Source organism: Alosa sapidissima, chromosome 20 (assembly GCF_018492685.1).
Source record: "Alosa sapidissima isolate fAloSap1 chromosome 20, fAloSap1.pri, whole genome shotgun sequence".
Classification (NCBI taxonomy): Eukaryota; Metazoa; Chordata; class Actinopteri; order Clupeiformes; family Clupeidae; genus Alosa; species Alosa sapidissima.
The window spans coordinates 27,462,572-27,480,071 of record NC_055976.1 but is presented as its reverse complement, the minus strand read 5'-3'; the positions used below and the strand labels follow the sequence as shown (position 1 = coordinate 27,480,071).

Genomic DNA, 17,500 nt, shown 5'->3' with positions numbered 1-17,500 from the left:
GGGGGCACTTTCAGGTGTAGACATCTAAAGTGGATCTTTTGCAGGACCGTGGTGCGTGTCCTTAACCATCCTGAGCTGGCTAGGCTACTGTGAGCAGACCAGACAGCAGTCCAACAAGTGTCCTTAGCCACGGAATATAATGTACCATGAGAACAAGCGACGGGAAAACTCGCACGTAACCAGCATAGCGGGCCGTGACGTAGCGTGGAAATCAACGATGTAATCGCGATTTAATTACGTCTGTATTTACGACAGTGTCCTTTAAGCCTCAGCGTGATGAAGACAAGACACCTCTCTCCGAGGAGACCACGGGACAGAGCTGATGCCCGTCACATTCCCGGCTACTCCAGTGGGGGTGATGAGGTGTGTGTGTATGTGTATGTGTGTGAGCGTGTGGGTGGGTGGCGGGCTGGCTGTTTGTAGCAAGCATAATGTTTATGCCTGAGATTATTTTGATGAGTTGGTGTTCAATTTGCTGTAATGGCGAGCTGCTACCAAACGGAAGGGACAATCTTGTGATGAGATGCAATGATTACAGAGCCTGGTCAACCAGAAAATTAAGAAAAGACACTTCATTACTTGGATAAGAAATGGGAAAAGGATGTGATTTCGGCGACAGCGCTGAAATACAGTGGACGCCCTGGACCCAGCTCGGATTAAAACGTGGCACAGCCCCCCCCATCCCCTCATTCCCACTCCCCCAGATAGCTTTCCAATTGAATAATTATTTGACTGGAAGCAGCGAGCATTGGCGTTACAGTAGGAGGTTAAGGGATTAGCTATGCCGTCGTCGGCACAACACCGCTGCGTTCCTCACCTGCCGCGGGCGTGGCCACGGCGAATGCCAGTCAGCTCAGGTGACTAATTGGGGCAAACAAACGAGGGCACCATCACACGAGACTCCCATCATTAATGATTCCCATTTGTGCCAAATAAAAACATAAGCACCACCACCTCTTCCCTCCTCCTTTTCTACCTCCATCTCATCTGCCAATCATCACTCCACCAGTCCCTCATTTTGGCTTCACCTCACGAGTAATGGTGTCCGTCTAGTTCATTACCTGGTCCAGAGACGTAACGATGTGAAAATGATTATGCGTGGTGGTGGTGACTTGCCTTAGTAATGGAGTTCATCAATATACATCAACGTCATGGGCAATATGATGGGCTTAGGCAAGTTCTCAAAGTCTCATTTTGCAGGGAAACCACAGTCTCTGGTGGGGTTTTACAGTCAATAACACAAACACGTAAAGAACTGCTTCAGGTTGTGCCTTGTATCGAGTACCTCTCATTTCTTATATACTGTCTGGTACATCAAGGCTCTCGCGTCACAAGGGACACTGTTCACTCAATAGTTGCTCGTCTCTGCGAAAGTATTGTGAAATTCTTATCTCTAATTTGCTTACCTAGGCTTCCAAGTAGCTGTTCAGAATATTTCCCTGCAACAATACTGTGGGATTTCAGCCCTGGAGTCTTAATGGCTTCACCAGGCCCCATTTCCATTACAGGAGCACAATGTTCTAGACACACCAGAGATTGTTTTAGGCAGCTTTGGAGTGTGTTATGACTTGCTACAATCTTCCGTGACAGAAAATCAGTTTGGAATCCTGATCTTGACTCAGCAGAACTTTCAAATAAATGTAGTGTGTGTGTTTGTGTTGTTGTGGTACTGCTGGCGCTTTATGTAGTGTGTGTGTTTGTGTTGTTGTGGTAGTGCTGGCGCTGCTGTGCCGTTTTAATCACAACGGGGTCTGAGTGATTCTGCTCGCTTGCCGCCTTGCTAACTCTCCCTAGCTGGGGCTTCAAGCAAATCTCCTGCGTGGATTTGCCTCCGTGGCGGGAGAGGACAATTAGCAGGGGAGAGTGGAGGAGGATTGCGAGCTACAGGTAGTAGCAGCAAGGGAGACAGGGAATGAGAGAGGGAGAGAGAGAGAGAGAGAGAGAGAGGCAGAGATAATGTAATAAAGAAAGTGTTTGTGTGTGTGTGTGTGTGTGTGTTGGTGGGGGGGGGGGGGTTTCTGGAGGTTTGTCATTTTAGAAGAATTCACTGTTGCCAAGAATGAAGAATGGTGCTTTTTCAATTGGGTAAATACTACTGAGAATGCGGAATGCTGGAAAGATTTAAGCAATGACACAGATTTACAGTATGTAATCAGTATTCTACATACAAAAAAAACCCTTACACAACACTCACCATTTCACCTACACTGTCACGTTATAGTAATACCCTTAAATCCACATTAAGTCAACTCACATTCTTGAAATCGTGGACCTCCAGGATTTCATCTGTGTCATTGCCCATCCTGAAGATCTCCACACGGTGGACAGGATCAATCTCCATCAGGCTGTCTGTCTCCACTCCATCCACCAGTGCTGTGTATTCCTGATCATAAACCTGCATCGACAAAAACCAAGCCAATTACAGCAAATCCATGCAGAGGACTCTGACGAGACATTAGCAAACATGGCCGCCTCGCATGGTGTCTTTTTAATCTTAATAGGCAGGGAGCACAGACACCGACTTCATGTTGGGGCAAATAGAAAAGGAGTTCAGGAGTGAACGAGAGACCAAATATCACCTGAGACTATCTCGGTGTGTGCTCAGCCTGTCAGTAGCCGCAGCACAGGTCATTTTCCCCGTCCAGTCTAAAATGTTTGACGTTGGCGGTAGGTGTTATCACTGTATTTCTCTCCCTCTGCCGTACCTTGCAGCAGGGCTGTTTATCACAACTACTTTCCTCTGTGCTGTTCCTGCGCACACACTGGGAAGGCTTCTCAATACCCTGCCCACTAAATAAAAACAAAAAAAATGAAATGATTCATACCCAAGAGCAAAAAAAAGAAAAAGAGGGGGAAAAAACTCTCTGCCATTAATATTTATGTGAGTGCTGGGTTACTAGGAGAAATATATTGCCAAGTTCATCTTCATCTTTCTCAGTGGCAGGCAGAGCAGCTCACACATTGTATTAATGAAAGAACCAATGAACGCTCTCAGACAGAAGAATAATGAACGTCTATGAAGATTAATATTCCAAATCAACATTTTCTCTGATTGTTGAAGCAAACACCATCTCCCCATTAACATAAACACAGTATAAATCAGACATTTACATCGTGTTTGTCCATTGCAAAGACGTATGTGAGCTATTACATGTACCATTAGTGCTACATAAAACCTTATGGGGCCCTTAAGGAAACAATGCAATGCAATATAGCCATGGCATGTTGACATTCACTGAAGCATGTAAACCCAAGCAAGTAAATGATAAAGCAGCAATAGTATTAGCCTACTGCAAATGGTAAGTGAATGGATTGTAGTGGATCGCAAATGATCATTAATTCGATGTATCACCCTGGCCCCACCCAGAGGATGGACCACCAAACTATGGCCTGTTGATGATGAGACTGAGAGGAAGAATTCAGCTGCTTTGCAGTTAATCCATCTGATTAGGATAGTCGTTTGGTTTGGACGGACCGATATGGTGCAATCATATTGCTATTTGCACAATTAATATTTATGATCTACTTTGGGCTTGTCTATTTTCAGATGCAGCCGTGTTGAGATGATGTATGCTAAAGTTAAGGGGTTTGGAGAGGAGTGCATTTAAAAGTTATTTTGGACTGGTGAAATTTGGAGAGCTTGTTTATACAGTAAGAGCTTGAAAACATTTTTTTATTTTAACACCATGTGCATTTACATCAGCTCGGTCCGTGCTGAAAGAAGCTCCACACTGCGCTCCCCTAATTGTGAAAAGCTCACCCAAATATGGCCCAAAAATTTCAAGGCTACTGCAAAGTGTTGTCTGTTTACCCAAGACATGTTTATCAGTGTTTTATCAAAACATGAAAAAGTAAATGTAGTTTCTTGTTTAATGTGGCATGTGAGCACGGAATATGTAGAGCCTTTGTCAGCTAAGTGTAACCTTGTACTAAAATGTAAAGCTTTTAGTTTTTTTTTTTGTAAGGCAGTTTAAAAGCTTGTATAATACAGCAAAAATCGATCAAAGTGAATTTAAAATATGAAAGGTGAAAATATATGTTTGTACAATAAAATCATAATGTAATACGATTATACTATGTCTTGAACAACCCAATGTTTTTGAAAAGGATTATATAGCTGAAGACGAATAATTTATTATAGATCCCTGCATGACAAGACTTCTGACAAGCCATAATGAATCTGAGTCTCTCTCATTGCGTTGTGCCTGGAACCTCAGTTTTTATGTAGCCCTCTCTGTACGAGTAGTGGGGCTAGCTAATTAACCTCCATTATTGCTATTTCTTTGCAGTATCAAGGGTTTCATCAGACAGGTGGCTGCAGGGACATGTAACAGTATTTCTACAACCAACTTCACCTGAGAAGTAGTAACGTATAAAGAAAAAAAAATGTTATACAATGAGTGGGGAAAAAAATGTTTTTTCTCCCCGAGAGGTTGAGGATAGACATGTGAACTCTGCTAAATACCATCGGACATATAGAGGAGGAATCTAACGACAGATCTCTTCATGGCACGCAGCACACACTATGAAGCTGTGGGGTGATTTGTGTCAAATGAGCCCATGCCCGACTCCCACTGGCATTCTGAGAAAAGGTCATGAAGATGTCATAGCAGGTATGCGTGGGGGGTGGGTGGGGTGCACACATGCGCTTGACAACATGTCCGTCGGATGTCCTTCAGGCCGCCGGGATACAGGGCACCAACGAGCTGGAACCTGATGGCTGTCATTTAGAGGAAATGATGTCAAAACGCATGTCCCACCAACCCCCCATCAATGCAAGGCAAGCGTCGCTCTCAGTTCATGGGTAAGAGAAGTGACGGGCAAGGCCTGAGGGGTCAGACCCGTGATAGATAGATGTGACAGAGAAACAGTGTCAGGCATCATGGAGTCGCCTGGTTGGCAACGCGCTGGCTACAGGATGCCCTGTCTGTGTGGCGTTCTTTTGTGCTGCTTTTTCTGACTTTGACTTCAAATGAAAAATATAAAAATAAAAATAATCTCAAGGTCTACCTAAGGACGGGTTATTCTGGATCTGGCCATATTTCACTGGCAGTCATGAGTTGGTGGGGGGAAAATAAAAATCTGACCACCTATTGTGTAGATGATTGAAATGTTATAGCAGTGGCAGACGCCGAGTCAATTACTCAGTCCTGGTTTCCCGTGTCAGCGGGGCCGCTGGAGGTTTCCTCTCCCCGAGCTACTTCAGGGCATCTCAGTCTCCATTCAAGGCTACCACTGGCTCCTTGTTCTCCTGCAAATGATGATTTAACAGCTCTACACTGCAGCTCACATGGGCAGCTGCACGAGCACAGCAAATCTCTCCCTTGGGTTGCACTCTCCCACTCTGCAATGTTGTTTAAGAGACTGTGTGGCTAAGTGTGTGTGTGTGTGTGTGTGTGTGTGTGTGCATGTGTGTGTGAGTGTGCATGTGTGTGTGAGTGTGCATGTGTGTGTGTGTGTGCATGTGTGTGTGTGTGTGCATGTGTGTGTGTGTGTGTGTGTGTGTGTGTGAGTGTGTGTGTGCATGTGTGTGCATGTGTGTGAGTGTGTGTGTGCATGTGTGTGCATGTGTGTGAGTGTGTGTGTGCATGTGTGTATGTGTGCATGTGTGTGAGTGTGTGTGTGTGTGTGAGTGTGTGTGTGCATGTGTGCCCTAGCAGAGACATATTCTCCTTGCCAAGTGAAAGCAACTGCTGCAGCTCCTTCAAGACCCCGGCAGCAACTATATTTTCCTCATTTATCGGTTACCCCACAGTGTGGAGGTACAGTACATTATGAAAATTAAAGACGTGGTGGATTCAATCTGCGAAGAGTCTTTTTCATCGTATGTGTGTGTGTGTGTGTGTGTGTGTGTGTGTATTCCTCTCCTAAAAGCAGACATCAAGCCGTCCCTTTCCCTAAAATATGAGAACAGTGAGAGAAGGGGACAAGAGAATAGAGGGAGGGGGGGGGGGGGGCACCACAACCTAGATGTGGACATATTGGCTGTAAAATAAACCACACGGGAAATGATTTCTGCGGTAAGAGATGAAACACAGACAGGAGTCCAGATGGCATTCATATGTGTTGATTGTGTGTGTTCGTCCACTGGAATCCACAGAATTAGCCGCCGCGGATCATATGGGACACACACACACACACACACACACACACACACACAATAACGAGCCTGGAACATACTCAAATTCAACCCTTTAAATCGGTAATTGCAGTTCAGTTAATGACAGACAGATTCCGTCACCCCCCAAGTGTGCCCTCGTAGCTCAGAACAATGTAGATTAGTGTGTCATCTGGAGATTAGTCTGAACTGGAGATTCATGGACTGCTGTAAAACCGAGACTGCACTTTTGCTGACATTTTCCTGGTTCCTCCTCTCAGAAAAAAAAGAAAAGAGAAGAAAAGAAAGGAACAAAAAAAAGGTTGCAGGCTTTGCACACCATTGACCTTTGTCAGAATTGTTATGGAATTCAGGTGAGTCTGATTTGCTGCTTGTTATTTGGGGGGAATTACAGGGAGGGTGGTGGTGGGGGGGGGGGGGGGGGGGGGGGGGTGCAGTAATGACAAAGCCTGTCACCTGTACGTGGCCATTAGTATGAGGATGAATAGAGTGGAAATGTTTTTCAGGGCTGCCAGACGCTTTCAGCTCCAGCATCTGGAGATGGACGATGAAGATCGGCAGCTGTTGCTGGACAAACGGGGATGCCTTTGAAATATGCAAAACATCAATGGTCAAATGGCCAAAGGCATACATCTTGGTGCATTTCCCAGTAGTACACACTCACAGACGTACACACACACACACACACTAATTTTGAGGTGCTTTAGTGGTGTAGTTGTAGTGCTGAAACTCTCAGGGCTGTGTATGGTGATTTGAAGACTCTTAATTGATTTAAATACAGTACATAGATCATTGGTGGCCAACCACATACTTGTCTCTGTAATCGAAGGAAAGGCCAAACGTCAGAAATCTCATTTAGGAACGTTTGTTCCTTCCAGTGTATATTTAGAGAGCATGCTAGATAATAATACACATTTGTTTCTGTGGTAATGCTTAATTGTAGATGTGTTCAAACATTCTTATAACAGGGAGCCAAATGTTTAGGTTATTTTTCTTTCTTGTTTGTCATTTGTACCTTTTCCTGGAGTTCAAAATACCTCTTGTCAGAAGTTCAGTTAGACTGACCCTGTCTTCTATGAACCCACAAATCTAAATTTAACTGTGTACTCTCTTGAAGTTAAAATCAAGGTCCGGCTCTTGGCACCCTCCTTTGGATTCCTTGTGAAATGTTTAGTGACATTTTCTTGAAATTCCTTGTATTAAATTCAAAGTGGGTTCGTTTTTGTTGTGGTGCGCAAACACAATCCATAACCCTTGTCCTAGATCTTGACATGGCACGTGTTTAAAACTAGTGGGTGTTTCGCTCATTTGCTAAATCTCTGTGAAGGCCCCAGTTTCCTAAATACAGTAATATCTCTATATTGTGCGAATCTAAAACAAAGACTTATTTTGTTTAGGTCTACAGTTTTCTCTGCTGCTGCTTCATAAAAGTGTTTTCTTCTTTTTAGCAATTGCTACCTACCTTGAAATACCGATACTGCTAATGTAACCAGCTATTATTAGCTGAAGCATGAAATGAATGAAGCTTTCATTGTATCAGTGGATCCTTCGCCATTTTTCGCCATTCCCAGGGAGTAAATGTATTAATGAAAATGTGCATCTGTGCTGCAAGTCTCTCTGGCTAAATGAATAAACAGCAGAAATACATTTTGTTTTCTCACAACGGCCCACACAAATCTGCACGGACACAACATTTTGCTGCTGTGCACAAGACAAAAAATGTTACGCTTTTGCCCAAAGAAGACCCTGTTGGGTTAAAACGTTGCTTTTCTTTTAATAACTAAATAAACTCTGGCAGCTACTCCGGTGTGCAGACTTTCTCTTTTGTTTTTACCCTTAGGTATGCTTTGTCCTGCACCTGGCCTACGCATAGGTGGGATGGACACGCACCCACTCTGACTTCCAGGACATAATATGTGTCATGGGCACCTTACATGCACCATACAAATACCTAACCTAAAACGTATGGGGTCAGACAATCTTGAGATTATGTAATTACATTACTATTCATTTGACACTGGCTCTCATCCAAACTGACTACAGGGACAACAAAGGTTAAGAGCCTTGCTCAGGACCCGTATTCACAAAGAATTTTTAAGCCGATGCCGATGTTTTGAAATTAACATGTGGTTGCAGGAGCTCTCAATCGTGAGGGAATAATTGTGCATTACAACTAAGGGATTCAATAATGCCACCAACAACCAAAACAATTCATTGCATAACGTTTCCTTGTACTGTAAATCAAATTAAATTGTTTCTCCTCTTTGCGAATGTAGGCTGTGTTTTCCTACAGATTCATTTAAAACATGTTGCAAAGCTACTGCTTCAATCCGTAGTGTATTTCATTATGCTACTAGGCTAATTACTTTGTCTTACTCTTTATTTATTTAGGCTATTTATTCATCATCTTCCATCCAGTAGCCTACTTAGGGCTAGTCCACACATACGAAACCGATTTTTCCCCCTCCGTCTTCCCTGAAACCGCATCAAGAATATTTGCGTCCAAACGGATCCATCTCAACACGACTCAACACGTTACTTCATACCCCAGGCCTATAGGTGGCACTGTTTCTTTACAGAAATTGACCAAAGTTTGTGTGCTTTACAAACAGACAGAATAGGCTATGACAAAATGGCTAGTGCAAGGAAACCAGAATTGTTTGTGTGGACTGATGGTGAACTGTCAACTGTAGTCAACTGTAAAACTAATAAACTTTATTTTACGGTTTGTGAAGGGTGCAGTCCCGTCCTTTATTTGGCTAACGCAGGTAGGCCTACTAATCACCTTTACTTTCTTTGGTTGTAGGATAGTCCGTGATTCACATTAGTTTTGGCTATCAACGCAAATAGGCTACTAAACGCAAGGCTTACCCAAGTTCTAGGCTATTCTGTCGCCACATTTATAATATTGCTATAAAACCTTCGTTAGTAACAGTCAATACGTTTGCCTGCATCAAATCAAATCGCGCATTTGCATTCAGTGTGCTACCAGCTTAACGTGAGTTCTAAGCGTCTTTGTATGCTTATATCTGATTTCACTCGATTGTGAATGCATGCATATATGTTGTAAGACATGTAAAATAAATGAATGACACTGGCACTACGCACAAATTAATGTAGCCTAAACTTACACCGCACTTTCCTAATAAGCAAGAATTCTCACCAGCTAAGACCTGTCACTCATCATTGTAGGGGAGGTTTCTGCATCATTCCCGCGTTATAATCATCAGCCAATCAAGGTCACTTCAATCAAACTCGTGCATGAGTAATGACGTCAACCATAGCAACGGAGCTCTTATCGTATCTTAGGAGTTGTCATTTTTCCTTACTAAGAGTAGGTCTCCTAGCTAAAGTATTTTAGGGCGATTTAGGAATACTCCTAGTGGTAAGATAAAATGCTTTGTGAATAAGGGCCCAGACAGCCATTTTTGCCAGAAACACATGGTAAGGATGTACCCCTTTCTTGTGCATACTGTGTTGGTTACAGTAAGTGTAGATGCATAAGTGTATAAAGAAGTGTAGTGAAGCAGCACTGGTGCAGTGCAGCCCAACCCTCTCCCTCTGTCCCTCTGTATTTATCTTCTCAGAGTTAATGGGTGTCTTTGTCGTCACGGTTCAGGAGAGTTAGGGGTCTGTGGATGTTGAGTTTGTCCAGCCCCCCCCCCCCCCCCCCCCCCCCAACCCTCTCTACCCAGACCCTTACTTCCACTTTCTCTGCCTCAAATGAGTGCCGGTGTAATGACCCACTTTCTCTCTCCGCTCCCAGGGGGCCTCCGGCTACTTGCTTGCCGCATTTGACCACCTTGCTGTGGCTCCCTTCCGTCCATACAGCTGGTTTTAATTTGCACGACAACTTCGCCACCAAACCCCCCCCCCCCTCCCCCCCCTTTCAGCTCCGCCGCATATATGACTAATCGCACTAGCCATTTTAAACAACTCGAGCTCTCCCTGGCAATAAATCACCTTGATCTGGGCTACTGTGCGGGTAATAGAGCTATGTACAACAGGGAGGGAAATAAGGGGCGCTGGGAGCAATCGCATTTCCTTCTGGTCAGCATGCTATTCAGGGTTTGGGACATTGTTGTCTGAAGTATTGTTTGTCGAACAGAAAAAAGAAAAGAGAAAGGATATGGTCAAATTACTTCAATGGGGCTGTTTATATTGTGCAACTCACCTTTGGTCTGTGTCCCCTGGTTATTTTTAGGGGTTTGTTTACAGTGCTGTATGTCTCCAATGCAAGGGTATAGGATGGGGTTTTATGGACTCTCTCTGTGTGCCCTGGCTATGCAGCATAGCAGTACTGTTCATTATAAGAACACAAGAGAAATGATAATGCCATTGTAACTGAGAATGAATTGTGGCATCCAACATAACTAAACAAATAATCCCACAGACAGAACTACACTAAAATCATTGTAATACAATACATCTTTTTAAAAAATGCAACATTATGCCATTCATTGTGGTAATTAACTAGGGTAGGAATGCAATTCAATGTAAAAGGCAGGAAATTAGAGTGATGATGCACTCATACACACAGTCCTTGATGTCTGCAGTGCACATATCTCCCTAGACGTGAGGCCCCCTACATATTTGTAGGGAATTTGTGCACAGTGCTGTATGTCTCCATGTCAGGGGAGGGAGTATAAAAGGAGGCATCATGGACTCTCTCTGTGTTTCCTGGTTATACGTAAGGGATAATGTATAGAACGCCGGTCATTACTGGGAAAATAAGTCCCGACAGGGCGAACCGGGCCCCGACGCGCTTTTTGACTATTTTCACAGTAATGACTGGCGTTCTATACATTATCCCGCTTATTACACGGCTACTTGCCAAAACGAAATAATAAACTCCCCACGATATGACTTTAGCCTACATTGCCTAGCCCAGGGGTTCCCAAACTTTTCCACGACAAGGCCCCCCAAATACCACTAGGTTCTGGACAAGGACCCCCTTGATGTGTTATTAAACCCATCGACAATACTACAGCAAATGTAAAAATACATTAAGCTAATCCTAATAACTATTTTAGCCACAAGCATTTCGTGATGGAGCACAGTGTGTAAAAATTGTATTTGGGGCTTTCTGCTATATGAGAGCTATCACTCTACTATTATTCCCAGTCATTATCATGGAAAATAATGTTCAGATATGCGACAAATTATTATAATGGCATTGTATAACAACCCTCATAGTAATATATTTAAAGTATATTTTAAAATTTTCAGATGTATTTATTTGTTGCTTTTATTTTTCCTTCCAACTTGCTGAGGCCCCCCTGGCATCCCCTCGCGGCCCCCCAGGGGGCCCCGGCCCCCACTTTGAAAACCACTGGCCTTGCCTATTTGTTACCGTTCATCGTGGCATTTGCTGAGAAACAAATAGTTCGCAACAACACACGCTGCTGAACTTGAATCAAACATTCTTTAGAACACAGCTGATCAACCGTCTGCTTTCACTTTTGAATGAAGTTCCAGTCCTTGCGTAGTGATATGGAAGACGTATCAGAAGCACAAAACCCATTGCCATTGACAGCGGTAATTATATGTTTGCAGCGGTAATTACATGAACATATTTTACCGTAGAACTTTGGGAAATCCCATTCAAGCCAATGGAGCGTTCTACTTGTCTTGTGAAGAGCCGTGTAATAAAGTACAATACAGCAGAGCTGTTCATTATGACTCAACAGAAGTGATAATGGCATGGTGGCCATGATGGACACAATGGCAGAGTGGGAAGGATGGACTGGGGCCTTCAGTATACCCAAAGTAATAATACCACCGACAGATCTGCACTGAAATCATTGTAATATTTTGAAAATACAGCATTATGCCATTTACTGCAGTAGCTACTTAACTTACAGTAACTGGGTTTGGCATGAGATTCATAGCAGATCTCTCGGGCCGGAAATTGGAGTGATGTACTGTACATGCTACTCTGTGCTCGGCCTCTGATGTTTGCGGTGCATATCATATGTGCACGAGGGCTTAGAGGTGTGACCTTCTGTTTTATTCTGCTGTAGCAGCCAATGCTTCGGTAGGGTCCTTCCACAAGCTGCCTCCTAAACCAGGACACCTGGCTTTGTCCGTGTTGCTGGACCAGAGTGGGCACGCCTTGGTGACTGATATCATTGACCTGCAGCGAGGTAGGACAGAGCACATGTATAAATAAAACATGAACTGTCAACAAACTCTCCCTCTCTCCATCCATCCCTCCATCCCTCTCTCCCTCCCTGTCCTGTTGTCAATCCCGCTTCCTTTTTCTTTGCAGGCACATGTTTATTCTCCTCTGACCATTTGCAGTGTGAGCTTGGGATGACATGCTGCGGGGGGAAAAAGAAAAGGGGGAAAAGCTCAATGAATTCTGTCACTGATTGTTCCTTTGAATAGGTTTCCACCCTTTTGAGTGTGGCCAATCTTTTGTCATGAAAGGGCAGTGAATGTGCCATGAAATATTCATCAAACACATCTCCTAAGACTGTACGAGTGTCCTCGCCTGCATCTCCATGAATGAGAAACAGGCTTTTTTCTTCTTCTTTGGCCTCAGCCAAATATTGAACTAAACACCCATCCGGGACCTCTAGCTATGAGCTGCTCCAACACAGGGGGAGGTGGACTAGGAGAAGGACCAACACTGTCACCGCGGCGTGCTTCCAGCACCTTCCGCCGTGCGTTAACAAATTAACTGGAGTGGATTTTTTTGGTTCTCCTGGGGCTGACTGGCATTCGCCCACAGCTTGCAGTAGTGTTGCAGGCAGTCTTTTAGTGCAGTCTGTAATTTGGCCAAATAAATAGCATTTCCAAGTAATGAGCGCTGAAATGTTTTTGAGCTACCAAAAAAGGAACAATTAAAGCTTAGAGCTCGGTTTAAAGTCAGGAAAGATGAGTATTATTTTTTTTTGTAGCCTAACAAAACAGCAGTTCACACAGGCAAATCTCCTTTTCGCACCAATTTCAGTACGAATGCCAAACTAATTTCTGACTCGACTATCAATTAAGTGACTGTATTGCTTAAATGTCTCTCCCTCTATAGATATTAGTTCCCTAAAAGGTAACTTTATAAATTGAACACTAACTCAAGGTTTTTCAAGAGGCTCTACTGCAGAGGCTTTAGTACAAACAAGAAATTCAGAACTTGTGACTGGATTGTCACCGCGTGCAAACTTTGCATGCCACCTGCACCTAAAACCAGTTTTTTGGACCATTATCACATTTCTTTTTCTTCTTAATGTTATTACTTCTAAACAGATGACCTTGTGCTACAACCAGCAATAACCTTTCACAAACGTATCACAAACACACACAAAATCCACACCAAACAAAAACAAGCTCAGCAAAAGGTCAGCTACTTCAGTTATATTTCCCAATCTGCCCATAGAGAAGTGCAGCAATGAAGCTGGAGTAACGAAGCAGGGGCACAAGTGTCCAGTAAGATGTTTACAAGCTTGTGGTCCAAGAAATGATATTATGATAGCATTGACGGCTTGGGGAGGCAATAAAGGGAGTGTTTTGCGTAAAGACGGCACATTGAGCCAACAAAAGTAGCGATGAATCTGTTTTTCTTGTGACTGCCTTGCCTGGGTGGCCAGCCTGGGTTCAATTACGTAAGACTTTGGGGAAAGAGTCACCTAAAGGTCTCCTTGAATCCCATCATGCATCATTTCATTATTCCTACTTAACAAGGCTGGGCACGCGGACCACAAAACTGCATCCGCATGCATGCCTGTCTCAAGCAGAGTTTCACAGACACGAGCGAGCCACAGTGGATTCTTTTGAGGAGTCGACTGCTCGAGCGCGCGCTGTAACGGATGAAAGAGTTTTAATGAAATGACGGGCCTTGACCCGCTCTGGCGAACAGGGCACGAGACAGAGGGCAGGTGCGGTGGCAGGCTGATGGCACCACATAGCGCTAATTACGCAGTGATGACCTGCCTACTCAGTCGCCTTTCAAACTGCACACACAAGCCCTGTCGCCTCACCGCTAATAACATCAACAAGATATTCACTCAATGGTGCCATCCAACACTTGTTTGATGATAGCCATTAGGTGTTAAATGTCACAGTGCAATTTAATCATCTTCACATATTCATCATCATGAATATTTCACCATGAAATGTACTAAGCAGTGTTCATTTCCACATCCTGTCTACAAATGGAGCCAGTAGGTCTACCTGTAGCACAATTCCTGAGACAGACACACAATACAACTTGAGATTGCACGTGATCATGAAGGGACTATTGCTGTTTAAGTCGAGCATGCTTTCTTGATAGAATGCTTCCTTGTGAGTCGGGTTCTACAAAGATGAGGCTAGAGGCTTTGACTTTAGGAAATGGCTACTGTGTCTATACAATATCAACAGTATAATATAATTGTTATGATAAACAGGTCACACACCTTGAGACTGTGTGTGATTCACCCTTAGATTTACACTTCTGTTATGGAGTATTAGAGCTTTTAGTATTAATACCATATAATTTAGGAATTTACACAGAATCTGAAGACACCCAGCTTGATTGAGGAAGGAATAAGATAAACAATGTAAACAAAAATCTAAGTACAGTTTTGTATCTTCTGCCGTTTACCAACCACTCCTCCCTCTGAAACTAACTGGCTGTAACCAACAGGATGCTCCTGTTTCTACATGTCCTTGCTTTGTAATGTTTATGTCACAAGGACTGTCACCTTAAACTCATTTGTAACTAATTTGGAGGTAAACGACCTATACTGCCTTAACACAGGCTGTTTCGTAACAATACGCATTAGTGCCAATAACAGGCTGTTTCGTAACAATATGCATTACTGCCAATAACAGGCTGTTTCGTAACAATACGCATTAGTGCTAATAACAGTGCCAATAGATTTCTGAACAGAAATGCTGGAGACACTGAGAAATGAAACGGCCTTGAAAGCCAGCTGCCCCCAGCCATCAGCCCCACATCTACGATGGCTTTTGCCTCACCTCAATCAACACTTCACAATGGCTTGTTCGGCTACTATTGTTAGCCACGGTTTGTGTCCTGGCATTTTGGACAGCCTTTACGGCTGTTAATACAGAGAAGGTGTTGTGAAACGTGATTTAAATGTAACCTTGGTGATGGAAATGGATTGATGTTGACAGAAAATACTGCGGCCGGCGTCTGTGGCCATTTACTCCCATTATCTTCTCAAGACGTAAATTGACTCCTGTCTATAGCCTAAAGCAAAACCCCTTAAAAGCAGACTGCAAAATTGCAATCTTCAAAAGCAAAGAAAATGTCTGCTATTTACTTTGCAGATAAACACAATGCCATTAGCAAATATGTGCTCTGTTCTCACTACTGAAAGTGACTACAGACACCAACACGACTGCACGGATGTGTCTGTGCATCTACTACACATTGTCTGTATTTAGAAATCAATCAGTAATTCAATATAACTGTCATTCTGCAATCTTGTATACTGGTAATAGTTTGCTTGATTTATACCTGAGTGGATGTTAAATGTGAAAAGATCTTCCAAACTATCATGCAAGAAAGGCATATTTTGGTGGATGGAGTTCTATGTAACTTTGTGGGCAAATGAATAGGTTTAAAAAGCATAGTCAGCTATTGTTGTAACCAGTTTTTGCCTGTATGGCATCTCAAGACTCAGCTAGCCCAACATAGACTTAATGAAAAACATTTGGAGAGGCAGTCTCAAGGAGTCTTTTGTCTGACAATCAGGAAAGAGATTTGCAAATCGTGGTAAAATGCTCTTTCCCCCAACAGATTGATGTTTGCTATTACATTCGTGCTGCATGGGGGGAGGGGGGGGGATTGGCACTATTGTGGGGGCAAATGTACTGATTAATAAGCAGCTGCCTTTGTTGAGTTTTCTGGGATGTCAAGATAAAGCTCTACTATAAACATATTTGGCTTGTAGCTTATTTTTAACAAATTCTGATTGACATCACAGTGAGTGTGGGTTAGAGAAGTTAAGGACTATGCAATATAACCCAAAGAAATGAAAAAAAGTAAGCGGACAAATCAATCCCACAGTTTCAAAGACCACATTGTAAAATTGTATGCATCAATAATTCATCTACACTGTATTTGACAAAGTTATGAGAGCATGGATTCTGTGTCCAAATACCGGCGGGAGACTAGGAAATGGCCTTGTCCAAACATCTGTATTGGTAATAGCCTCTTTACAAATGGCTCTCTACTTTTTTAGACTCTAATTATCAGCTTCAATGGCTATTCACATTCTTACATTACTCCTTTCAAAACAAAGTAGCAGGCCTTGTGCAGCATGCAAATAGTTGAACACTGTACATTAAAACTGCTATGACATCCTACTACAGCAACTATACCCTTGGCTATACTGTCCGGTTGACCTGGTTGAAATGTCACCTTTTTTGGCAGGTGACCATATTTTGATGTCACAAAATAATTCACAACATATCTGGTGTAACACCCAGTCGAAAGTGATACTTTGATTTTCCCCAAATGTCTTAGCAAGCTAATTTGTTTGGCTATCTTTGTGCGTGGTTGTTTTGCTATTTCGTTTGGAACGTTGATTAAGCAAGATTATGTCAGTCAAGCATCTCTTTCGGGCTGTCTATGTGTATTTTTATGTAGCCAGATTGTAATGAAGGATCAGATTACAATTAGGTTTTACTTTTTTTTTTCCTTTAATGTATGTATATTTTAACATACTGGTCAATTGTAAGATACCCAGTATCTCAGATGACCCCATTTGGATTTCAGGCGACCCCACACGGGGTCCCGACCCCAAGGTTGGGAAAGGATGGGGTAATTCATCAAAAAGAGCCAGGCTGCTGCTGCTGTTGTTGTTGTTGCTTGACTCCCTTTTAAAAGGAAGAAAATGACAGATTGCCTCATACACTGCATGTTGCCGAGATAAATTATGCAATAATCAATTTAGGAGTGTTTGTCTGTGAGATTACTTTCATGTAAAAAAGGTTAGCCTTGTGATGTTTTATTTATGCAGTGAGTGGAGCCTCATCTCTTCAGATGTCTACTGTCTTTTTTTTTTTGCCAAGGCAGATGCTGTAAAACAATGTCATACCATGACACATTGCAGTCATCTTAAATATTGTAGTTTTTTTTATTATTTATTTATTATTATTTATTATTTTTTTTCTTCTTTTCCACCTCCGATGTTCATATTTCAAGTCAATAATTTCAAAACACACAAACATAGTGGAAATGGGAATCCCCCTCCTGGAATGGTTGTGGAGTAGTTGGCAGCCTGTTCGCCTGCCTCAATGCTTATCAAAACAACAGTGCTCCCACGGGGAGATGCCAATCTTCTTCTGTTCAATATTTCATCAGTGGATGTGCTGGATCTTTACAAAGGTTTATTAACATTGACTGTCAAGCTGAAAGAACATCTGGTA

General features: G+C 42.9%; 1 protein-coding gene across 1 annotated transcript in view; it reads right to left on the bottom strand.

The window, feature by feature from the left end:
- tnmd (tenomodulin) overlaps positions 1-17,500 on the bottom strand; it is a 43,310-nt gene that overhangs the window by 13,514 nt on the left and 12,296 nt on the right. The window contains exon 3 of the mRNA XM_042074306.1: positions 2,255-2,395. Within this exon, the coding sequence (XP_041930240.1) occupies positions 2,255-2,395 (141 nt within the window). The remainder of the gene's footprint in view (positions 1-2,254; positions 2,396-17,500) is intronic.